Source organism: Rhinatrema bivittatum, chromosome 3 (assembly GCF_901001135.1).
Source record: "Rhinatrema bivittatum chromosome 3, aRhiBiv1.1, whole genome shotgun sequence".
NCBI lineage: Eukaryota > Metazoa > Chordata > Amphibia > Gymnophiona > Rhinatrematidae > Rhinatrema > Rhinatrema bivittatum.
This window is the reverse complement of record NC_042617.1, coordinates 479,470,532-479,497,476: the sequence shown is the minus strand read 5'-3', so window position 1 is coordinate 479,497,476 and position 26,945 is coordinate 479,470,532. Positions and strand designations below refer to the sequence as shown.

The window sequence follows — 26,945 nt, the reverse complement described above, 5'->3', positions numbered from 1 at the left end:
GTACCAATGCTACTGAGGATCCTTCATTGGTGTACCTCACTCTGCGGACCATTGCCGTACCAACGCTACTAAGGACCCTCATCGGTGTACCCCGCTCTGCGAACCATTGCTGTACCAACGCTACTGAGGAACCCTCACCAGTGTACCCTGCTCTCGGACCATCACCATTCATCTCTACAGAGGACTCCTCAGTTGGTATACCCCACTGCACAGACCTTTGGCACTTCAGTGCCTGTGTGACTTTCTGTTTCACTCCCCGCTCTGCAGGCAGTATCACTCTGCTTCTTTAATAAAGACTCAAGGACATTCTAGTTAGAACTGACGTCAGCTTCCCGTGCTGATACCCCGTGGCTCCACCCCCTGGGGTCACCATCTCTAGCTCTTCTGCCCTCTCCTCTTCACTCACTCTTTCTCTCCAGCACCTGTTGCTCTATGCACACCCTAGCTGAGACCTCGTCTCCTGATGGTGAAGCGCACGGGGCTCCTTCCCGTGAGTGGTACCATCTCTTACCTCGGCCCAGGGCCCACATACTCAGAAATCCTAACATGAGGGAGCAGTCAAGAGACTTGGGGCAAAGAGGGATTTTTGGTTAGATTGTTTAGGGATTTTGTATGTTTATATACCTAAATTGAATGTATCTCTATTAGGCAGACCAGATTAATTATTTTGCCTTTAAATGTGTAACTATGTATACAATACACTTTTGTATTCTAGAGGTGACAGGAAATATGAGCAAAAAATGTCTGTGAATTAGAAAGAAGTGTTTTTCCTCATGTAAAAGGAAAGATAGTTCAGAGCTACAGTATAAAGGAGAGTAATCAACCATGAGTGTTTGTCCTTATAGCATTAGAAACTCATATAGAAGACTACAAAAAATAAAGTTGGCAGGTTAGTTTCATTAAATCTTTGAAACTTCCCAAAATGAGTGGCTGGGCAAAACAGATCTCCTTACCTGCTTAGGACAGGAAAGAAAGTTGGCATTAAGACTGAACCTTTCAGTAGTGCTGATAGTGGTTGCTCCTGCAGTGTCAACTGTTCTCTTTTCCAGTGCTTGCCCAGTTGCTCCTAACTGCATGCTGAGCTTTCTGTTTCTCATGCTGACCAGTGTTGAAAATGGCTTTTGGGAGAGTCCATCTCAGCCACTGCACAATAGTGACACCCAGTGGGTTATTTCAATATGCACATAAGGATCTACATTTTCTTTTTGTGTGACTTGCCTAAGGGTTTCCAAATGATAAGACATGGAATCAAGAGTGACTTAATAAATAAGTAAATACAGAGTAGTCAGACTAGATGCATGGAAGGAGCTGTCTTCTGTGGCTCATGGACAAAGACAGCTACTGTGATGACTGGGCTATGGAAGAAGTGGAGTGTTAAAAATGTGAAAAAAAAGCTTCCTGAATGAAGATTAATGTGCTGCAGCCCAGTATATCCTGGTTCTGATTGAACTAGAAAGCCTAATGAAGCAGCAGGGAAAAAAAATGCAGGAATGAGCACATCACACTTTGTCAACTCCACCAAGCCAAGAGATCAGCCCCTTTGAGCTTTAAAATATATTTCACTGCCACCATTACCCTAAGGTTCCTGTACTCTTTTCTAGTATGCACAAGTTCTATTGGCTTATGAGCCAATTTCAAAAGAAGCTCGGAACAGAATTATGCTGCAAGGTTTCATGGTTATCCTAAGCTTACCTAGAAGCAGTACTGACAAAAATGTTGCTAAGTAACTATGTGAGTATGGACAATCAAAATAATTAATATTTCCATTTCTCCTTTTTCCTTTTCCTTTGTTCCAGAGGCAAAACATACATTTGAGATTTTTGAAAGCTCCAGCTACATAGCTACTTCCACCATTACGGAACTAAGACTGGGTAATGGCAGTGCTGATTCTCATCAAAACAAGACATTAAAACCATTGCTATGCTCAAAATGGGCTTGAATGAACAGCTACATGCATTTTTAAGAACAGATGAAGGGATACAATAATGATGGGGCATTAATAATAATAAAAAAATACTTTATATATAATCTTATCCCATGAAAATGGAAATAAAGAAAATCTAGAAAAACTCAAACAGCAATCAAACTGTACTTTTGAGGGAATCAGACAATATACTGTTTCTTTAAATTTCTATTATATTTATTCAGAAAAAAACTGCTGCAATTCTCACTGCTTGATTATTGTTTGATCTCTTACAATAAACTTTAATCATTTTAGTGCATATATTTTCCACTTTTGGATATTTCTCTAGACTTCTTTCAACATGATTTTAACTGACAGCTATTGACTAACCAAAAGAGGCCCTCTACTGGCTAATCCAACAGAAGCTTTTTACATCTGTGTATCCACCAGTAGATGCGGCTTCCTGTGCTCTGACCTCTCTTTGTACTATTTCCATGCATGCAAAAAAACGAATTTCACTCTATTCCTTTCTATTTTGTGAGAAAGTGATCCCTAATTAAATAACTTGGCAATGAGTAGTCTCAGAATACCAAAACAAAAATGTGAAGACACTTGGTATAATAGAGAATTGTTCCGCCATGTGTGATGATATGCTACCACAGCACACATCACAAAAGCCAAGGAAAAATATGTATTTATTCATTCATTCATTGTGCTTGATTATTACCTAACCTCCAAGAGTGAAGCGACAAACTTCAAAACAACTTAAATAACAAGGTAAAATAATGTGGAGTATAAAACAACCACATCACCATAGCATGGTGGGAATACATACACAATAATGCATTATCAGTAGAAATTATTTTTAGTAGCCTATGCTACTAAGAATTTAAATTTGTTGAAATGCTGCCAAAATGTGTACATTTTTTAAGATAATATAAGCATTTTGTAAATAGTATATTAAGTGGCCTATTTACTGAGCAGTGTTAACGTACATTAAATACTGAACTCCTGTAAGTGTTGCTGATAAGGGACGTGTGAGGGAAAAAGGGGAGCTTCAGGTTAGCTGGCACCATTTTTTTAAAATTCATTATCAAGCAAACTTTCAAACGGCCGCGCGCATAAATAACAAAGATTACGCGTGTGGCTGGGCCTTTTGTGCGCCGTGTGCATTTTCGGAAGGGCCCAGCCATTAGCCGCTGTCCTAGGGAAGCACGTGCCTGGAGCAGGCCGGCACGCAGAAAGTACTTGTGATCCGGAGGAGCAGCAAGTAGTAAAATAAAAAAATTGGCGATAGCTTAGGTTTAGGGGGCAGAAAGGAGAGGGGAAGAGGGAGGAAGGTTAGGTAGGGGGATAGGGAAGTTCCCTCCCAGACTGCTCCTTAATTGGAGTGGGCTGGAAGGGGAGGCCAGATTGTGTCGCCGGCGCGCGCATGTTATACAATCGGCGCGCACACATGGATGGCTGTGTGCTGCTTTTAAAACAGACCCCTATATCATTTGCATACAATGAAACAAAAACAAGAAAAATACATCCCCAAAATAAACAAATTTCCAATTATACCAGCCCACATTATTGGAGAGAGGAGCATTTGAAGAAAAACCAAAAAATAAGAATATTAATACAATAACTATAGAACCAAGAAGATTTTAGCTCCAAATTTGTTTTTTAAACAGTCATTAACTCTTTATCCATCTACTTATCATTGCTAAGGACTGCAGAAATTCCCAGTGTCTTATCACTTAAGAAACAATCCAGGTATAGCGGATCAAGAAAAATAGATTTGTTATTTTGATAGGTTACTAAACACTTGCATGGGAATTTGAGAAAAAACAAACTTGCTCGAGTATCTAGAACCCTTTGTTTAAAAGAAAGAAAAAAGTTTTTTACGGGGTTGAGTTGTCCATGAAACCTCAGGAAAGATTTGGATTTTTTTTTTTTAAATTAGAAAAAGGAAAATCTTTGCACTGAAAATATTTATAGAAGACCAGGGGGTAGATATTTAAAAGCCATTTAGATGGATAATTCACAAGTTATTTGTCTAAATGGCTTAAACAACATATTAAGCATCTTATCCAGCTAAATCATAGCTGGATATGTTGCTCTCTAGCTACATTTTAGCCAGATATAAAAGGGGCATTTTGGGGGTGTTCCCCTTATCCGGCTAACTTAGGCAAATATCGGGTATATTTAGCTAACCCTGGATTTCTTCATTCCACTATAGATACAGTGGAATGATGGCCTGTGGGAAAAAAAAAGGGATGGGGGGGTGAAAGTATGCAGTCAGCCGCATCACGGCAGTATGTTTTCACCTGCCGCGATTGCAGCCGGCCCCCACACTTTCACCCCCATAGCGCCATGGGAAAAGGTGTTATTTCCTGTGGTACTGGCAATAATGTGGAAAACATTATTGCCCACAGCGCTGCCGAGCTATAACCCTGCACAAACCACGCCCACACTCTTTCCCTTCCCCTGATTTAGGTTGTACTACCACATTGCAGCCGGTATCGCGTGCGTTAGGGCCTTATCACATACGATAATGGCACATTGCAGTTTAAAGAATGACCCAGTTAGCCACATAACGTTAGACTTGCTGGAAGCAAGTCTAAACTTATCTGGCCTCGCAGAGCTGTATAACTTGAGACTAAACTAGATATATTAAAAAAGAATATAATTGGTTAAGTTATGTTCAAGAAAAAAAAATCCCAATGCGGCCTGTCCCCCTGCTTCCCTCCCTCCTGAGTTGCAAAGGTCCTCTCTGGGGTCACCCTTTGCACCCCCAAAAACAGCCTATTTAAATAAAATAAAAATTTAATGGCAACAGGAGAACCCCCTCCCGCTGCACCAACTTCCCCTTAAATGCGTACATTTTTTAATTTAGTAGCCCTCCGAATCACCCAACCCTAACGCTCACCCCAATCCTTTCCCTTCTCCCCCCCCACCCAGTACCTTTATTCAAAGTTGATGGTAAGAATCGTGATCTGGGACCGGTGTTTCTGGGGATGCTTCTGCCATTGCATATTCTTTTTTTTAATATAGCCGGAAAATTCTCAAGTTATATGGCTAACCATAGCTGAATAACTTTATACATAACTGGCGATATTAAAAAAAAATATCCAGCTATGTGTAATGTTATCCGGGTTTGGTTAGTTGGATAACTTTAAGCGAGTATATTTAGTGGGACTGAATATGGACCCCTAGATCTTTATCTTGCTGTAAAGAAAAAGAAACTAGCAAAGTGGATTTAGTTGGAATATTGTCAATAGAATCCTCTAGAAACATGGAAATCCCTGGACTAGCCAAGACATCATTTCCCCCTCCTAAGCAGTTGACATTTTCCTCTTAGGGAGATAATATAACTTGGAAAGAATGGGGGCCTTATCCTCTTTAAAAGATAATACTTCACATGTATATTTCCTAAATAAATCCCTTGGTGATAATGGCCTAGAAATAGGACAAATTAAAAATTGTAGATTACAAGATATCATTTCATTTTATAGCAGTTCAAGCTGATTATGAACAATAAGATTATCCTTGATAGAAGATGTGCATTAAGCTTGATCCAAAGTTAACTGCGAATTAACTGCCCACACAGAACATTCTATGCCAGAAATCTTATCTTGATCTTCTTTCTTGGATCTTGCTTCAGTTGAAAAAAAATGTATCTGGGACACAATTTGAGATAAGTTTTTTTCAACCTTAGCAACCAGTCTCCAAACATCCAGTAGAGTAACATTGGCAGGTTCCTCAATCCCTTCCATTACCCCACTCATAGGGGGGATTATCGAAAGAAAAGGCACTTCTAGAGAGCTAACCTTCAGAGGCTCCAAATTTGGAGGCATTTGCTTCAAATGAGACTCCATACCTTTAGTCTCTACAACCTGCTGAGGATGTGTGGAGGCCATTGCTGAGTCAAATATGTTACCAGAAGAAGTCAATCAATGACAAAAGACACAGTAGCAGGCTGCAAGGGTGGCTGATTGTGCCCAGGACTTAAAGATATTCCTTTAAGTTAACTATCACAATCACATTCCTTATGGATGACTCACTCATTTGAAGAACGTGGTTAAGCATGGATCTATGAATTGCTGCAGAAGGAGCAGGAGAGGATATCCAGGCTTTTGTTTTCCTTTTTCTCCCCATTTTCAGTGTCTAGGGGCGCGTTCTTTTGGCACGCAGCTTCGCCAGTGTCCCAGTGGCTGTGTGCCACAGGACCTTCTATTTTATAGATGAAACCAGGCGCAGGTTGATGATGTCAGCAAGACCCAAATGGGAGAAAGGGGCTGCTCTACCTCTCTCCATCTGTTGCCAACACCGGCTAAGATCTCTTTGACCATCAATCTCTCCTCCTTCGTTCCTCAAGGGACTCTCCGCTCCTCACCAGCTGCATGCCACAGGATCCTATATTTTATAGATGAAACCAGAAATAGGTTGATGATGTTAGCATGACCTGACTGGGGGGGGGGGGAAGGGGGCTGTTCCACCTCTCTCCATCTGTTGCCAACACCGGGTAAGATCTCTTTGGCCAGCAGTCTCTCCTCCTTCGTTCCTAGAGGGTCTTTTCGCTCTTCCCCCAAGCCAGCACCATTTTGAATCATGGTGCAAGAAGTCAGGAGTAACTAGGGATTGTTCCATACTCTGGATGGACCTGGATTGTTTGACTATAAGGTAAGAGGGGCATGGAGGCGGGGCAAGTGAAAAATAAAGTACATTAAAATGGTGTGTTGAAGGGACATTTTAATGTACTTTTGTTCCTTAATTATCAAAGATATCTGGTTTTGGAAAACTTAATGAAATCCTAGACAGTAGACATTGAACAACACAGCATTGGTGAAAGACTATGTCCGAGTCTGTTGTTAGGTCTAGAAGTAGCAACTGGGGGTATGTAAGGCATGGGGACTAAGAAAGGAGCCACTTTGCATGGTAACACTGAAAATAACTCACAAAACAATTCTAAAAACTGGTATTCATTTCCAAATTACGGCTTACATTTAAAAAATTGCCCAAGGGGTTATGCATGTAAAATGACACAGAGAAGCAATTTCATGCATACTTTTCTGCAAACTAGAAAGAGGGGGCTGAGTTGGGACAGTAAAAATATTTACATGTACAATTTCAATTTTTGAAAGCATGTGCGTAAATCTACATGCATTCCAAAAAACAAGAAAAAAGGTTCCCAAATAACTTATGTGCTCCAAGTCTCTTTTAATTAAATACTAGACCTTCAAAGACCATGAACACAGCATCAGATGTAATAGGTGCTTATAAGTACAATCTACTGACTCTTGCCATGCAATGGGCTGCAAACAGTGTCAGAATAATGCACCTTTTATTTTTCGATCATTTGCTGATTCAAAATTTTTTTATATAGTCCCCAGCTACCTATAAGCTACAGAAATTGAAAAAAATACTTAAGCTCAATGGAACATTCACGGCACCAACATAACTCAAAATGGCTATGCTCAACAAAACTACCCAATCCTCCTCTTGGTCTCCAAATCCAGCTTCAAGAGTCATTTGTCTATCTTACTATTTTATAGACTGACCTCAGAAGGCATGTTCCAATATGAAATCAACAGTCCCTGGGAGGAGGCCACATAGACAAAACCCCCTCAGCATCATCATATCAGATCAAATCCTTTCCCTAGTTTTCTCCCTCTTCCTGCACTTAAGCAGGGATGGCAGCAAATGCTTATACTACTATTTATTTTTCTGGCACTACTAGATGTACCAAGCATGTAAGATTCAACTTCTTGCAAGGTTTAGAGAAGGGTGATAAAAATGATAAATGGGATGGAAAAGATCTCTTATGGAGAAAGGCTAAACAGATTCAGGCTCTTTAACTTGTAAAAGAGATAACAGAGAGGATATGAGTGAGAGTTATAAAGTCATGTGTGGAACAGGTAAATATGGAATAATTGTTTACTCTTTCAAATAACACTAGGATTAGCAACAATCAGATTTAAAACAAATCTAGTCATTATTGAATAAGTATATTTATAAAGAGGTGAGAGTCTCCTATAAACATCAAGGGCCTGATTCATCAAGGTTTTTTGCCATAGACACGGCATGATTCTTTACTTATTTGATTTATATGTAACCAGTCCCCCTGTTTCGTGCTTTATCTGTCACTAAAGTGTGGCACGGGTCCAGGTTCAGTCCAGATGGGGAGGAAGAATAATCTTCCGGGGCCCCTGGCGTTTCTATATTCTCTTCACTCTCAATGCTCACAATGGAGGTAGAGAACCTCCAACAGGTTCCAAACTGTCCTGAGTCGGAGCAATGAAGGAAATAACAGCTGCAAGGATATTTACCTTGATCCACATCAATGTCCAGCCATACAGTGCAATCACTAAAAAGGATAGGAAACTCAGGAAAAAATACTCTCTGGAGTCCAAGAATGATGTAAAAAAAAGTCTTGGGAGTCCAAGATGGCTGCCGTTTAGATCGGACGCGTGCAACCTTGCTCTGTGGACTTTCATATATTTGCCTTTCTCTTGCAAATTTCTTCTTAAATTTATTACCACATTATGCCTCACACTAAAAGAAAGGCAAAAGTAAAATTTGCCGCTACATCAACCCCTACCTCTGATGAAAGGTAGCCGTGGATTGAGTCCTTGTTGGCTGGAATCATGAGGAATCAGTCGGGGAGAGGCACCGTGGGTGTGCCGGACGTGGAGCAGATGCCAGGATCCCAGGTGAAGGAGTTATCCCTCAGCCCCAGTGCACCGAATCCCCCGGAACCACCATCAGGGATTTTCAGCTCATCTGGAGACGCCACAGCTGAGTGGCTAGAGGGGAAAGCGACTCCATTTACAGCATTTGTCTCAAGAAAGGATGCAGATAAATCATCCGTTTTGGAGAGCCTTGGGTTCAAGGCTCTGGGGACATGGAGGCCCTGGAACAGCCGGACGACGACAAATCCGGAGAGCCTGTGGTTACAGGAGGAGGAGAACCCGAGGTACAAGTTTTTTGACTCTTGCTCTTTGATTAAACCCCAGGAAATAACCATAGATGCAGTATGGAAAATGTTTCTTGCTATGGATAATTCTATTAAAACAATGTCAAGTCTACTGAAAGAAAATTTGCAACGTACAACAACTCTTGATACTAAGATATTAACCTTGGAAAGTAATTTAAACGAGACTGACCAAAAAATAAAGCATATAAGTCTGAAGCTATGTTTTAATCGAATGGAGAAAATGGAAAATGACACCAGAAGAGTTAACTTGAGGTTATTAAACTTCCCAAAAGTTACTGCTGTGTCTTCACGAGAGATGTTTAAGAGTTACCTTAAAAATGTTCTAAATTACACTGATGAGGGGAATCCAGCTATTACTAAAATATATTATACCCCAAGGAATGTTAATAAGGAATTAATAAAACAACAACAACTTCCAGGAACTCAAGAAGTATCCTTAAATGTATCAGCATTATTGGATCTGACATTGGACACTTATTGAAACAAGAGAAACGTTGCTTTTATTACAGAGCGGGATGCAGTATTAAGGTTATATTTACGTAATCAAGGTGGTTTATTCCATGGGAATAGAATTTGGGTTTACCCGGATGTAACTAAAAACACTCAAGAAAAGAGGAGAAAGTTTCTACAAATGAGACAGGAGGTGATATCTAGAGGAGCAAAATTTATACTCCGCTTCCCATGCAAATGCATAGTAATATTTCAAGGCACTAGATACATCTTCTTTGATCCAGTGAAATTGCGCACCCATTTGGATTCATCTTCCTGATAATACACCACAGGTTTCAGTATTAGGAATATTCAAGATTCATGTCCTTTAAATGGCAAATGTATTAATAGTTTAGAAAGTTTCTTTAATAACTGCTCAATGTTTTCATTGGACTCCCTGGTTACCTATAACTATCATACAGATATATAACTGTATCAGCGAATGTTGTAATTTTTCTTTAATTATTGTATTATTATTATCTGTGTTTCTCTGAGCATTTGGTTCTGTAAAATCAAGTTGAAATCTCAATAAAAATAAAATTAAAAAAAAGTCTTTACTATAACTTAAAAAGAATAATCTAGGCCACAATATAAAAAATGTAATAGCAATGAGGATTATTGTCAGTTTGTCTATCTTAGGTGTTACCTCCCTTTTCACTTCTCTTGCACCATTATCCATGGAAAAAAATTACTTCTCTTGTAATATGGGAAAACTGGAATGGAGTTCCAGCATAAAGTCGAACACCAAACAGAAGAAAATCCTCAAGCACAAAAGTACAGGACATCTGTTCCCACATTCAAAAAACATCCACATTCAATTGGTCCAAGTTTTAACTTTTCTTCAAACTGGAAAAACTATCACACTGTCTCAATGGGATATAACCCTTTGAATCCTTGTATCAAAAATTATTAAAATATTCTTACCCTTGCTTCTTCAAGTTGCTCAGGCAACAAGATCCTTACCCCAGTCCTCTGGGATACTGGGGGTATACCTTTCCCTCCAAACTGGTCAAGTCAAAGTCCAAAGTATCTTTTATCCAAAAATTCTTCAATACCAAAATGCAGGGGGATTACCTTCCGATATTGAAGCTGAGCCTCCAGCCGTCCCATCAGGCACGGAGGTGGTCATCCGGGGTCCTGTGCTAACAGGACTTAAGCGGCGTGCTTGCAGCCTGTTTCTGGGGATTACCTTCCGTTATTGCAGCTGAGCCTCCGGCCGTTCCATCAGGCACAGAGGTGGTCAAGCGGGGTCCTGTGCTAACAGGACCTTAAGCAGCATGCTGCCACTACTGGTGCACCAAAGCCACACACCAAAGGGGCGCGCCCCTTCTGATGATTTTCTCCCATTGTCAATATGGGGGCAAAAAGAAAGGGGAAGTTTTTTTTAAAATTTTTTTTAAACACTCCAAATGACTCCATCCATAACTGGACCTTTAGATCATCATTTTATAAGATCAATTGCTCTGAGGGAGAAAAGTGATGTGGAAGAAACTGGAACTTCAGGTGACCTTTTGTTAAGTATGGGTGGTAGGATCCTCCCCCTGTACCTCATTTGGAGTCACCTGGGGTTTGGTGGTTTCTGGGACCCCTTCCAATGTAGGTTTAATGAACTTGTTGCCTCAACAGCCTTCTCAAGTTGACTGTTTTGTATTCAACATCTACTAGCACTCCAATTGGGTACTCCAATTGGGCATCAAAATGGCAGATGAAATTTAATGTGGATAAGTGCAAGGTGATGCATATCGGGAAAAATAACTCATGCCATAGTTACACAATGTTAGGTTCCATATTAGGTGCTACAACCCAATAAAGAGATCTAGGCGCCATAGTGGATAACACATTAAAATCATCGGTTCAGTGTGCTGCGTCAGTCAAAAAAGCAAACAGAATGTTGGGAATTATTAGAAAGGGAATGGTGACTAAAACGGAAAATGTCATAAAGCCTCTGTGGTGAGACTGCACCTTGAATACTGTGTACAATTCTGGTCGCCGAATCTCAAAAAAGATATAATTGCGATGGAGAAGGTACAGAGAAGGGCTACGAAAATGATAAGGGGAATGGAACAGCTCCCCTATGAGGAAAGACTAAAGAGGTTAGGACTTTTCAGCTTGGAGAAGAGACGGCTGAGGGGGGATATGATAGAGGTGTTTAAAATCATGAGAGGTCTAGAACGGGTAGATGTGAATCGGTTATTTACTCTTTTGGATAATAGAAAGACTAGGGGGCACTCCATGAAGTTAGCCTGTGGCATATTTAAAACTAATCGGAGAAAGTTCTTTTTCACTCAACGCACAATTAAACTCTGGAATTTGTTGCCAGAGGATGTGGTTAGTGCAGTTAGTATAGCTGTGTTTAAAAAAGGATTGGATAAGTTCTTGGAGAAGTCCATTACCTGCTATTAATTGAGTTGACTTAGAAAATAGCCACTGCTATTATTAGCAATGGTAACATGGAATAGACTTAGTTTTTGGGTACTTGCCAGGTTCTTATGGCCTGGATTGGCCACTGTTGGAAACAGGATGCTGGGCTTGATGGACCCTTGATCTGACCCAGTATGGCATGTTCTTATGTTCTTAATTGCTTTGGGTCATGATCTGGTTACTTTGACTAATATTCATCATGTGGAAAATGAAAATATTGGTTTGAGGGTCCTGATTCCTAAACCAGATACTCAGTCTCTAGAGAACAAGTTAGAACTACCAGGTGATCTGGAAGAACCAGAGAATGTAACTTTAAGAGACATTTGGAGAGTAGTCTCACGGACGGAGACTGCTTTATCCCAAACTGTCTCTCAATTATGTGATTACTCTATAAAAGTCTCAAATAAGATTTTGACCCTGGAACATAGAGTAGCTGCAACAGAGGGGCAAATGTATATCATTAACCAGACCACTAGTAATATAAAATCTGTTTTTGCATCAAACATAGCTTATTTCTACATAATAGAACCGAGCAATTAGACAATGTTATGAGACATAAACATTTAAGGTTTGTGAATTTTCCGAAAACAAGATTGTCATCTATAGAATTGTTTAGCAAATATATAAGCAAAGTTTCACATATCGCTCATGATAAAGAAATTAAGTTATCTAAATGTTATTACCTCCCAGAATTTAAATGTATGCAGGGTCCTGAGGGGAGCTTTGAAAATTTAGTCTCAAATAATAGTCTTGATGTTTCAGAATTTCTTCAGGACTCCCAAGATATCATATCTAAAAGAGCTACCTTGTTGGTTACTTTTGTAACAAATATGGATACGGATTTAATTTTTAAACAATATTTTAAATTTAAATCCGTGGAATTTTGTGGCCAAAAGGTTTTTGTCTACCCAGATGTCTCCCGTAAAACACAGCTTCATAGAAAACTATTCCTTTCTTATAAGCAGCGCACGATTTCTCTTGGGACTACTTTTTTCCTTAAATTTCCTTCTAAGGTTTAGTAACTTACCAAGGAAAATCATACATGTTCCTTGATCCAGCTCATTTGGAGACCTTTCTGAATGATAAATCTTCAGTGGTTACTGCAGACTAAGTTACTTAGCAGGGTATAGTAGTTAATGTATGTAATTTACAACTGCAATGGTCAATGTCTTATTTTCCTTTTTTTCTTACTTTCTTTACCCCCCCCAAGATGTGGGCTAGAATTCTGTTTATATTAATGGTAAATCCTATTAAGATTAATACCTGCTGTTATATTTCCTTATTAATGTTCAGAATATTAGAGATGTGCATTCGTTTTTTGCCGAATTGGACAATTTCAACGAAATTGCCTAATTTGGCATGGTTCGGAGGACCCGAATCCCAAAATGGATTTTCCCCAAAATTCGGGAAAAATTTGTTTTTCGGGTTAGCGTGGGGGGGAGGGGCACATTTATTTAAAAAAGAAAACCAAACCCAACCCTTCAAATTTAATTATAACTCTCCAACATCCCGATGCCCCCCCCCCCAAGACTTACTGAAAGCCCTGGTAGTCCAGCAGGGGTCCCGGGAGCGATCTTCCGCTCTCGGGCCGTCGGGCCTGCCAGGAATCAAAATGGTGCCGGTGGTCCTTTGCCCTTACCATGTGACAGGGGCTACTGGTGCCATTGGTCGGCCTCTGTCACATGGTAGGAGCAATGAACGGCCAGCGCCATCTTTGAAAATGGCGCGGGCCATCCACTGCTCTTTAAGCAGGCTTACCCCTGAATAGGGCTTGCCCTCCCTCCCCTATACTTAGATTACCCATGTACCTGCCTCCGCCCTACTCCCCCCTTCCCCCCAGCTCGATACACGTACACCCTGCCCCTCCACCCCCTCCCCTCCCCTGTTCCCCTTTGTCACCCCTTAACTCAGCAGTTTTCCATTCCCTCTCCTTTCTCCTCCCCTGCCCCCCTCTCCCATTATACCACTCCAAGCTGACAGTAAATTGTATCAGATTGTTTTAAATTTTTCTTCCCACAATTTTGTTATATTGTAACACTGTACAGTGCTCACCCTGCCCCCTCATCCTGCCCACCCTTTTTATTACGATATTTCCCCCCTTCTCCCCACTTCCCCCTTCTCTTTCCCCCCCTCCTTTGCCTCCCCCAAGCTTGCTGTAAACTGTTTTGTTTTAAACTGTTTCTAAACTGTTTCATTGTACCTTGTTAAGTTCGCTATAAACCAATATGATGTCCGCATGAATACCGGTATAAAAAAACACTTAAATAACCAAATAAATAAATAAATGTTCTCTCAACCTAGCTTGTTGGACTCTCTACTGTTTTTAATTGTCTGCTTGACCTTTGGTTATTTACAAGAACTACTCAGAAAACTAATTTACTCTACTACTCTTTATTGGTTATCATTCACAATATTATTTTATATCATTCTATTATATCATTCTCAGCATACACAACATATGAACAAAATGAAACTGGATATATAGTGCAGTAGCAAAAAGTAATATATATATACTTACATAATGGTTATAGCTAGCAAGGTTCTCGCGCAGGAACAAGAAAAAAAAATGTCTCTCTAACTCACTTCATTTCTGTTCTGCCTTATATAGGTTAAAAGGCAAATTCAGCATACCAGCTGGTTTTCTGCTCGCATGTTTTCATAACATAAATCTTTATTGCCTTCTCTTGCTTAGTCTCTTCCCTTATCTCTCCCTGGCATTCCTTAGTACAGATTGCCTTAATGCGTACCCACCACAAGTCTCTTCCATCCTGTGTCTCACTAGTCCTTCTGTTATCTCTTTGTTTATGACTCTTCCTGCAGAGCTTGGCATTCAAGTTTTTCTGGTATTTCAGCAGAAATAACATCAGTATATTCATCAGTATATTCATCAACGGTAGACAAACCGGGAATTGAACCCGGGGCATAATCATCAAATCCTCCCTTGTGAGCCAGAAAGGCTTTCTGGCTCACACTGGCATTCATTTCTTCACACTACTTGGGTAACATCAAGCTAGGTTGAGAGAACATTGTACAAATCTCATCTTTGTGTGAGTTTCACCATCCAAAGGACATCAAATCTTCACAAGAGTGTACTGTTCTGTTTGTACGTCTCATTCTGCATGTAAAAGTGGCCCCTATCCCCTACACTACTACCTAAACCTCACCTAGAGTTACTAAGTGGGCCTCCTATAGTAGCATAAATAGCTGCTTAATATGGTGCTACCCCCAGAGGCTCACTCACGCTCTCTCTCGCTCTCCTCCCCCCTCCCTTCATCTCAGGCCCTTCCCTCACTCTCCTCCCACATCTCAGGCCCTTCCTCAGCCTAAAAATGCTTAAAATGGAATTTGCGAAAAAATCACAAATTGCGTTATGGGCATAACGCATGATATCCCACATCTTAATGCAACTGAAAAAGGTATAGTTATTTTTGGCATTAAAACTGTGCATTATCGTGCAAAGCCAGCCCACTTTTTCTGAAATCCCACTCCGACTCCCCCCAATCCCTCCCCTTTTAAAAATTTGCATCGCACCATGCGTTATGGTGCATATTGCATGTATTAAAGCATTTTTCTCATGCGAAAACGCCATAACGAGATTTGATAAATGACCCTGTAAGTTTTTACCTGAGGCAATGGAGGGTAAAGTGACTGGCCAAAGTCACAAGGGGCATCAGTGGAATCTGAACCCTGGTTTCCCTCATTGATCTAACTACTAGGCTACTCCTTATTAATAGGGCCTTAATGAATCCAGTCCTATGTAGACTTTAGTTAGTTTATATACATACATCCTGGATCAGAATACTGAGGAGACTGTCATGTACAGGCTAGCTTAGGATACAGAAGAACATAAGAATGTCCATGCTGGGACAGACCAAGGTTCATCGAGCCCAATATTCTGTCTCCGACAGTGACCAATCCGGGTCACAATTACCTAGCAGGTCCCGAATAGTTGATTTATTTCTTGTATCACAATCCCATGGATAAGCGATGGATTTCCTAAGTCTACCTGGATAATAACTATTATGGACTTTTCTGTCATGATTACGCAGCCTCCCCACCAGCAGAGGTCATCAGCGGGCCTTACTCATATCTGCTCTAGCCACCTCCTCAATCACATGATGTGGCAGTTCTAGCCCTACTTCCCTACTTAACCCAGTCTGTCTATTCCCTTCTTGCTTCTTTGAGTCACCCTGGCTCCTTGACCTGGCCATCTGTACTTACTTGCCTTGCATTCCTGACTTGAAGCCTACCTAGGCCTCTTGCCTTGCTTTGTCCCCTACCTTGGTCTCCGGTCATGCTCAGTGGTCTCCTGGGGTTCCCTGTCCTGCTTTGCAACCTTTGGGCTTTCTTGTTTATTATTGCCTGTTTTAGTCCTGTCCTTGTCCAGTCCTTGTCTAGTCCAATTCTTGTTTTGTCTTGTCCTTGCCCAGTCCATTGTTTGTTTTGTCTGGTCCTGTCCAGTCTTTGCACAGTCTTGCCCAGTCCATTCCTTTTCCTGTCTGGTTTAGTCTCTGCCTGCATCTGTTCCCATCCTGCCTGCCTTGCCTCCAGGCCAGTCTGTCTTGCCTCCGCTTCCAGTCTGGTATCCAGTCCCTGGGTGTCTTCATCCAATACTCCCAGGTTGTAGCTTGTGCCTGCATCCAGCTCCCATGATGTTCTCCAGAAGGAAAGTCCTACCGGCTCTCAGAATCTGCTGGCTGAACCCAAGGGGGAGGGGGTTAGTTAGGCAGAAGACCTTCCCTAGACCTGCCTTGCAGTCCTGAGTTGCTTCTAGGGATGATCCTGACCATGACATTTTCTTTTAGGAACTTGTCCAATCCTCTTTTTAATCCCCACTATATTAGTTGCCTTGACCACATCTTCTGGTAACAGATTCATAACTTGATTGTGCGTTGAGTGAAAAAATATTTCCTACAATACGTGTCCTCCCAAATAATTACAAGTAGGAGTGGTAGAGCTCAAGAACAATCCAGATTCAAATCTTCTACAATAATCAAATAATTTTAGCTATAAACCATCAACTTTTCTGCATACCTGATAAACCATTAACTAATCCATGTTAAATCAAAAGTTACAAAAATAGATGACATCAGAAAGCAGCCCTACTACCCAGAAAATAAATACTCAAATTGAAATAGACAAGTGTTATAAAACAAGAGCTTTTAAAAGCAAAACAAGTATTTAATGGGGAAAGTGACAACAGAACATTTTATAAAAATTATACTACATTTACAAAAACTGCAGCGATGGTGAAATTACAGTATTCCCTGGCTGGTGGCAGAGTAAAATAAGCTTATTCATATAATAGTACATGAAAAGAATGAGCTATGTGGCAGACTAAATGTTAAAGGTTATAAAATATTGGGTCAATTTGGGGGATCTCTTTAGTAAATCAAGCAATGAAGGAATACGATTCAGACGGTCTGGCTTTCTGTTTTTAACACTATACTTCTTTTGTTTTGCAAATTTATGACTGTGTAGGAGGATGTTCTAGAATTTAAATATTTATAGAGTGGGAAACGTTGTGGGACTGAAGAAATATACCCAACCTGGTGATAAAACTCTTTACACCTTGCTTCCAACCCCAAAGATGGCTGCAGCATTATCTCTCTCTCTGTCTGGAACACAGGAATGTACAAAGCAGCATTATTCTCCTCCATCACAGAATATCGTGTGTGTGAGTACCTTAGTTCTGACTGCAGGGTCAGTCTTAATCCATTTTATCATTGTTTCATAAACCAGCTCCTCTGCTTTAGTATTCAGGCTGTCATTAGAAATATAGGACACAAAATCCTCTTTTGAGATGCTAAGAATCTCTTCTTGACATGCCACTTCTGGGAAATTTTGCAATGCATACGCTTTTGCCATGTTGTACAGTTCAATGCACTGCATAGCTTCAGCCATAGCTAATATTCCTAAGCAGTTGTTAGCAGTCAGTTGTTTTTCTAAAAAAAAAAAAAAAAAAATCAAGAACAAAAGTCAGCACACAAATAGCATAATTACGGAGTTAAAAAGGATTCACAATACCTTAAAACAAGTTTTCAATTTCGTGGGTCACCAATAAGCAAAGACTAATAAACAGTGGTATAACCATAACTGATTTTTTTGGGTGGGCACAAGGTTAACATGGGTGGGCTGTAGGCTTGCAGGTCTGAGACCTACTATTTGTATTCTTATTGATAAATAAAGCCATATTGCTGCACTCTACAATGGCTTTCTAAGTAGTTTGCAACAGCCATTATATATCATGCATGACACTTTAAAACATTTTACCTTAATTATTTCAATCAGTTACCAGCATTAAACATTCCTTATTAAACTGTATTAACTTATTTTATATTTATTGCAATTTATAAATGAATAAGTATATCATGTAAAAAGCAGAGAAAACAAAAAAAACAGATACAATCATGTAATAAAACAAAAATAAATGTATTCTTTCATGAATCCTTTTTGCAGTAAGCTAGAAATCATCATAACTACAATAAAATAGCATTAATCATCAGAACAGGTGCAGAGCAGAGCTAGGATAATTCACATTATAACCAACATGAAAAAAAATATTCAAATTCTGGGGTCACCTCAGCAAAAAATAACCCTCTATTGCTGAACATTTTGTGAGTAACACAAACTCCTGCAATAAAAAATTAGACATCTAAAACCTTGTCATCCCATACAGTCACAGCCTTGACTCTCAGGACTCAAAAAACAGTAAACTTATGAAAAGCAGCAATGCAAATACTACACCAGGCCCTAGAACATTAATACATCACCTACGGGAATAACAGAACAAGCTTAACTACTACAGAGAAACTACATGCTGGCAGAAATACTGTACTTCAGTCACACACACACACACACACAGGCAAAACAGAGACCGACCTATATCTAATATAGAAATAAGAGACTACAAATTGGAAACAGAAAAATACAGACAAAACCAAAATAGAAAGTCTGTGAAACTAGACTCTGAACAGTGGACTACGGAAGAAAGAGCAAAATACAAAAATATAAGAAATGCACATTCCCAAAGATGGAATATTCCAATTGCTAAAATCTCAAAATAAATTTTCCCTTTTTCACCTTTGTTGTCTGATCTTTGTATTTTTCTAATCAGTTGGTTCTAGTCTCTTTTTTCCCCCACTTTTTCATTGTCTGTCATTTCCTAATTCCTTTATAGGGTCTCTCTTCTCATTCTGTTTCTTCTACTGTCTTCTTCCCTTCCCCCCCACATATACAGAGACTCATGCTTTCTCTCACAGACTCCCTCACACACACAAGCTCTCATTTTCATATGCTCTCCCTCCAAGCACTCACATTCTCTACACACATATACATAGGCTCTTACGCAAACATGCTCTACCATAAACACACATAAAATTTCACTCTCACATGCTCTACCACAAACACAACCTCTCGCTCTGCGGCTCGCATTCTCATACACACAGATGCACACACAAGTTCCCATTCTTATGCATACAGATGCACACCCAGACTCCCATTCTCACCCACAGACAGATGCACACTCAGGCTCCCAGTCTCATCACACACTCACCCCGCCTCACACCCCCAGGCTCCCATTCTAATCTACACACACATATGCAGGCTCCCATTCTCACTAACATACACTCCAGGCTCCCATTCTAATTCACACACACACCCAGGCTCCCATTCTCACCCACAAAAACACATACCCTGGCTCCCATTCTCACTCCCCCCCCCCCCACACACACTCTTCTATTCTCATCCACATACACACATTCAAGATCATATTCTCAGCCACACACACATGGGGCCTTTTCATTAGACATAGACAAACTCCTACTTCCGCTGTCGCGGGAATGGGATCCCTCGACGGCCTTGCAGCTCCGGTGCTCCTCTTCACCATCGCAGGGATAGGATCCCGTGACGACCTTGCAGCTCCGGCCCTCCTGTTCGCCATCATGGGGATGGGATCCTGCAATGGCCTTGCTGATCCTGCCTTCTTCTTCACTGTCGCAGGGATGGCCTTGCAGCTCCGGTCCTCTACTTTGCTGTCACGGGGATGGGATCCCATAGCGGCATAGCTGCTCTGGTGTCAGACAGTCTTAATTGGGTGGGCCTGAGCCCAAAGTGGGTGGGCCATGGCTACGCCACTGCTAATAAATATAACCGTTGGCACTCAATGGTTCCAGAAGCTGCTGCATTTTCCACTCCACCACAGCAACTTGACTCCCCTCCTTTACAATATCTTACCATAACTGATAAATTATTATAAATAATTCAATGTCATTGATACTCTCTAGCACCAGCTATTCCATTTTCATGCACTGCCTCAGTGTGTCTATTCCCTTCCCCTCCAATGTAAAGCACATCACATTTCTAGATATTTGATTATAAAGTGAAAGATGATGGATCGCTGACAGATAATAAATAGAAAGGAGGTAGATTCTTCAAACTGGCATTTTATTTCATCTCCTATTGAATTTTTTCTCCTCAGTCCCGTGCATCTCTTATCAGGGAATTATAATGAAGGGCCTTTGTAGCATATGATGCAGCTATTCTCCATGCTTCATTTTAACTGGTCCCTTAATTAGCTTTTGCCATGAAGTCTGCACTCTACACAATCCTACTCAAAGTCAAGGTCTTTTACTTTAGCAGCACTCCCAACTTTAGACAGCCCTGGGAGGATGAGCCTGAGCAGAGAATCACATAGTTGCAGCATACCACAAAGCACAATTAGGTAATGGCCTGAACTGGCTTTGCTTTTATCACATGAGATTATCATTTTCACTCCAGTTTTGGACAAGGCAGTTCTTCTTTATGGAAGAATGACTATTGTCCAAGACTCTTATCAATTTAAATGTCTGCAACATACTATAAAGCAGCTATTCATCTTAGCCCAAAAATATTTACATTTATAGAACCAATGAAAAATACTATACAGCTTTTATTAATAACATTGACCAAAAAAGACCACATAAATAACATTTTTCTTTTTTTTTTTTACTTCTGCAGGCCTGCCCCTTGCTTTCTAACCTCTCTGCCGCTCTCTTTCTGCCTATGCTAGAGGGATGGATGTCACTAAATAGAAGATCTATTTCCCCTCTCTACGATAATTTGTACTGCTCTTGCCTTTCCTGTTCTCCCTGCATTTTGGTTGCTCTATAATTATTCTATACTACTCCTGCCCCTTCCCTAACTATCCTGAGATTATTAATAGGTATTTTAAAGTTAAAAGAACAAGACACTGCTTGGTAGCACCATATACATATATTTATATTATTTTTCATAAAAACTCCATTAAACTGCAGACCTTTCCAGCTGAGATGTGATCTTTAAACAAAATACAGTAGAAATGAAGCAAACTCCAGTGCAGTCACTTTTGAAGTAAATTGGATAAACAAACATGCAGATTCTCAGAAGGACTTTAAGAAGCAGCTAATTAACACACCATTTATTTCTTTTCACTTTTTACCCCTGGGACTTTTGAGGGCCTAGATTGTACAGATAGCAGTGATTCCCTTGACACAATGTACTGGTCATAAGCCTGTTTACTATTAAGCGGTTTAGAGGCTCAGGACAAATAAAACAGAGAATAGCAGTTTAATTTTAGCAATCACACACAGCCATCTTTATGAAAACATTTTGTATATCTCTTTTTGACTGCTGACTACTGAAGACAAAAGCATTAATCATGTCTGAAAGGGCATTCAGTAGGAGCTCCAGACTCAGCTAGCCAAAATCTCCCAATAGAGCCTTTTGATAATCTGCAAATTGAGTTTCTGCGACTCAGATGAAACAATCTGCTAGGTTAGATGACCTCAGTTTCTGTGATTCAGGCAATCAGATCTTTAACAATAAGTCCATTCTAAAAAAGCCACAAAAAATGTTTGCACCATTGACCCTTAAAATGTAAGCAAACTTTCTGTGGTGTTGGCAAGCCATTGAAAGGCCCAAAGAAGCCACAGGTGGTTCCCCATAAGACGAGCAGACCACAATATTAACCTGCCAGTCAAGCAGGCTCTGCAAAGCACTGCCCACAATCCTCGTTCCCTGTCATTCTGCTCTTCGTTGAGGTTGTCATACATGAGCAACGATCATGCAAAGAAGAGCAATTCTGAATTGCTTTTCCAAAAACACAGCTGTACTTAGTACTGCCTTGTAGCCAAACATACACTTCTGCTGAGAATCATAAATCACATCCTGGCAGATGTTTTCCACTGAAATATTTTGGTTTTTTTTAACTGGTGAAAAACAGTAGAGTTATCCTTCTGGAATTAAGCTTCACACACACTTAAACACATATGAATAGATAACGATTTCTACTAGATACAGCACAGAGCATAGTTTTAAATGATGGCCAGTGCTTTTCATTAAATCTGGGAAGTACTATTAATGCAAAAACCAGTGGAACCCCATCCCGGGGAGCTGACTGCACTCCAGTGGGGGTCACAAAAGATTTTAGTGTCTCTTCGGGGCTGGAGCCACTCCTAGCTAGCTCTTTAATGTCTCTTCCCCCCAGGGTATGGATTCTTTGCTGGAGGGGGGGGGGGGGGGGGGAAGGAAACTCCTTTCCAGACCCAGAGTGCTAGGGGTGACTGTGTTTCTTTCTTTACCCAGGGAGAGGGGTATTTTCCCACTTTGTACTGTTAGTGTCAGTCACCACGCTAGAGCCACTGATTGTGTGTCTAAAAATAAAGTCTTTACTGATGGTTAATCAGGTGAAAACCTGGTACAATAAACTCAGTCCTCAGCTGCTTACAGTCTCTTTCCCACTCTCTGTGCATGGGTCTCTATAACCAGGGCCAGAGAAGCATCCGTCCTCCAGGGTTTGGCTAAGTGGATTCCCGGGTGTGCAAGGTGTCCTTTGTTTGGGCAGAAAAAAATGGGTAACTCATTCTCTGCACAGAGTCTACAATCCTCTCTCTCTCCAGGGGTGAAGACTCCAAGTGGGTGTTCTCAGGAGATGTCAGGATGATTTCACTCATACTTAGGCGAGGTTCCTCTCTCTTTCCTCGAATCCCACGATGGGAGGGTTCCTCTCAGGAACAGGCAGCTCCCACCGTTCCTCCTCAGGCAGGAAGGGGCAGCAAACTCTTCCCCCTGGGTCTTCTAACTCAAAAATCCTTTCCCCAAATTAGAGTCCAAAACACCCAAATATCCATGAATCAGGTCACCACCATTCCCCTGGTGCCCTGATCAGGTTATAGAAGAGCAGTGCCCTGCCTCCGGGTAACGCCTAAGACTCCCTCAAGATTTCCTACCGCAAAAACCGACAAAATCTCGGAAAAACAACACGGAGGGAAGCTCACCTAACCAGTTAGTGGGCTGGAAGAGTCACCTCTTGACCTTGCTTGGGATTCCCCTGGCAGGGTTTGCCTGAAAACAATGCAAAATAACACTCCTCACTGCCACCTAACTCTCAAAAAAAAAGTACTGCCCACTGCCTCTCTGTAGAGAGCTGCTTATAAATCCTTCCTCAGGGGCATGGCCGTTCCAGCACCCTCAAAAGGAGGGCTGCATATGAATGGTTCCTCCCCTTATTTTCTAAACTAAACTGCTCTAGCTAAGCAAGTTAAACTAGGGCCATTAATGGCAATGAGACAGAAGGGTCCATTACACAAGTTTACTTATTTATTTTTTGCAGAAAACATGGCGCTGTTCTGAGTGCTGCTTTATTACTAAAGGAAAGCGCACTGTACATGGAAGGGGCACCTAGCTAACCCATTATAAACTGCCAGATGACAGGATAGACAAGGATCAAGAAAAAACTGCAGCGCTTAGCCTCAGACAACACTCTCACACACACAGGGGCAGATTTTAAAAGCCCTATGCACGTAAATCCAGCTGGATTTCCGCACGCAGGGGGGTTATGCTCGCTGAGCCTATCTTGGATAGGCCCGGCGATGCATGCAAGCCCTGGGACAGTGTATGTCCCGAGGCTTGAAAAAAAGGGCGAGGTGTGGGTGGTCCGGGGCAGGGTGGGGGCATGGCCAGAGGCCTTCGTAGGGCTGCTAGGCCAGCGCGCGCAACCTACGCCTACTTCTAAAATAAAGGTCAAGGTTTAGGTAGGGCTGGGGGGCGGGTTAGGTAGGGGATGGGAGGGGAAGATGGTGGGGGGAGGAAGTAAAGTTCCCTCCAAGGCGGCTCTGATTTCGGAGCGGCCTTGGAGGGAACAGGGAAAGCCACCGGGACTCCCCTAGGGCTTGGCGCACGCAAGGTGCACAAGTGTGCACCCCCTTGCGTGCGCCGACCCCGGATTTTATAACATGCGTATGGCTGTGCGCGCATATTATAAAATCGGGCATAGATTTGTGTGCGCCAGGTTGCGCGCACAAATCTACGCCTGCGCGTAGGTATTAACATCTGGCCCACAATGTGCATCTCTGATACCAATATGCACACACAGGAAACAGCTTTAAAATTGCCCAAATTGAAGCAAAGTTTGCAGGTACTTTTTCCCTGAATAGCTTGCACAAATTTTCAAACTGAACGGATGCGGGTACTTTCATTTTGAAAATTATTAATTTATTGTGTACTGTGTAGGTAGCTCAAGGAGAGTTACATTCAGGTTCTGTAAGTCCCCAGAGTGCTCACAGTATAAAAGGTGAATTTTAAAACCGGTGCCCAGGGACGCAGCTATTTTATAACATATGCACATATATGTTGTCATATTATAAAATAGCCTGGCCATGCACACATTTGCACTGAATTTTAAGTAGGCTCGCGCCTGCACGCAAATCCCGTTTCTACTACATTTGCCAGTTTTACTAGATAGTTCCCAGTTTATCCAGTTAACAGGTAGGTCCTCCAACCCCCACTAGTTTGATGGCATGTACACCCCCTAGTTACCCCAGACCCTTTAAACCCCTCCGAAATGGCTCGTTATTTTTCTTTTGGACTTACATGCCATCCATAGCAGACGTACAGTCATGCGGCAGGGGGCCTCAGTGCGTGCCGCATCATGTAAATATTTTCATGCAAACTTCTGGTTAAAGTCCCAAAATGCCCATGTACTGCCCATGCCCCACCTAGCCCATGGCCACATCCCTTTCTTGAGAAGTTCCGAGATGTACGCGCAGCGGTATTTCTGCATGTATCCGGGCGCTTTTTAAATCTGCTTTGCGCATGTTAACACGACCTATTCCCGCATCCCCTAATCTTGGCACACGTCGGGCTTTTAAAATTCATCTTTAATTTTGTACATGAGGCAATGAAGAGTAAAATGACTTGACCAAGAAAAAAAACAACAAAAAACAAAAAAAACCTTACATGTGCACATTTACATCTGCTAATTTGTGCGAATAGTTTTTACATGAGAAAACTGCGTGCATATGTTGTGAAAAATTCAAAAGTATTTAAGTGCAACCACTCCTCAGTCCCACCTCTGAGAACGCCTCCCTCCCCCTATGGTGGGCACAATGGCCCTACGTGCATAGAGGGCGGGAGTTTTCTTATAACCCATTTCCGCAGGGGAAGCACCTGTTTTACCAGTAGAAACGGCATTGAAAATGACCCTCTCACTGTGCAACTCTTACACAATTAAATGCTGCTTCCGTTTTCACAAGCACCTATATGCATCTGCACGCATGCAGACCTGTCCAGGTCCCAGCTTCTCTCGCTGGGACCTGGACAGGTGGGATGGGCCTGGGGGGGATGGGCAAGGCACCAGGAACTCCTCACATACGGCTGTCCTAGCTCCAGCTCCTCTCATTTTGCTGAGAGGGTATGGGAAACCCTACAAACCCACTGCCAGCAGATCTCCCCTCTCCCTTTCTTCAGGCCTGTGAGCATCAGGAACAAACCTGCCCATGAATTACCCAGTTCCCCCACCTCTTCCTTCTGGCATTAAGAATTCTTTCAGCTCACGGCTGTCACAGGCCTAACTCCTTCCTTTCTTCTGCATTGGCACCGGAAGTTCTCGACTCCATGCTTCCTGTTCAGATAGCAAGGAAGTGGTAGCCTTCACCAGTTATGGATGATCCCTGGTCCGAGCTAATCATAATAGCAAATGAAGCTCAGGAGGCTATGCTTCCAATGACGGAGGTGGCCTTTTGAATTATACAGCTCAAGATCCAGAGCAATGCCAGCATTTTTGGGAAACATACATGCTGACATCTCTTTTATCCCATTTCAGTTACCAAATACATGACTGTCGTCTCATGTCCCAATAATAAAAATATCAGTAAAATGATTACTTGAGCTAAAATACTGCTCCTTGCCTAGTAATTCTACATGCTGCACAGTACACACCAGGAAAATGTATTCTGATGAAAATTATCTGCGTAATTTTCAGGGATATAAAAAGAGAGGCTTTTGATGATGAAGAGCAATGGGAGAAAGATATAATGATGTATTCAGCTACCAGTATAAAGGAAGAGACTAAATGATTTTTATGATTCAGGAAAGAATTGTTACCCAAGCATAGAACTAGTGGTATGTAAGCAGGATTTTATTACACAAACAAGGAGGAAAAGACATGACATACCAATTAAATCACAAAGAAAAAAAAAATCACTTAACCCATAATTCCCACACTTGAATTGGGGAGCAGTTAGAGTTTTCTATATTATTAAACGGGTACACAAAGTTCCCATGTCCTTGTTTGTAACGTAAATAACCTTTTTTGACTCCTTTACTGCTGATTCAGAACACTCACAGACTTTTGGGCTTATTTTTTTTCATCCTTATGTTTGTTTTTTTTTGTTTAATCCTGACCCTCCACTTGTCTTGTTTGCCAGGTTTCAATTGTGCAATACTCAAGCAAAGGCCCAAATGGCTGCTGAAAACCAGTGTCCAAAGTCTTGCAGCAATGAACACGGTTTCTGGTTTTCAGTAGAACAGGTTATGCGCTAGGTACTGGGTACATTTCAAGACTGTGATACAACTTTCTTATGATTGGATACATGCTGTATTATTTCCAGCGATTCTCATGTTCATCTATTTATCAGACTTTAGAAGTGTGGGGATTGCTCTACATCTCATCACTAGACTTTCAAAAGTTCATCTTCCAAACCACAGTATTCTAACATCAATTACCAAGTATTTATCAAATCAATTTTTATATCTATATAAATAAAAATGTTAAATAGTTTGTACGTCGTCGCTAATCTCGCCAACCGCTTAACCGAATGCGTTCAAATTTGCACACAACATTCACTTCCCATA

At 41.3% G+C, this 26,945-nt stretch overlaps 1 protein-coding gene across 3 annotated transcripts in view; it reads right to left on the bottom strand.

The window, feature by feature from the left end:
* KLHL29 (kelch like family member 29) overlaps nucleotides 1-26,945 on the bottom strand; it is a 1,215,123-nt gene that overhangs the window by 165,325 nt on the left and 1,022,853 nt on the right. For all 3 annotated transcript variants that reach the window (XM_029595999.1, XM_029596000.1, XM_029596001.1), the window contains one exon: nucleotides 17,481-17,740. In XM_029595999.1, coding sequence (XP_029451859.1) covers nucleotides 17,481-17,740 — 260 coding nt within the window. The remainder of the gene's footprint in view (nucleotides 1-17,480; nucleotides 17,741-26,945) is intronic.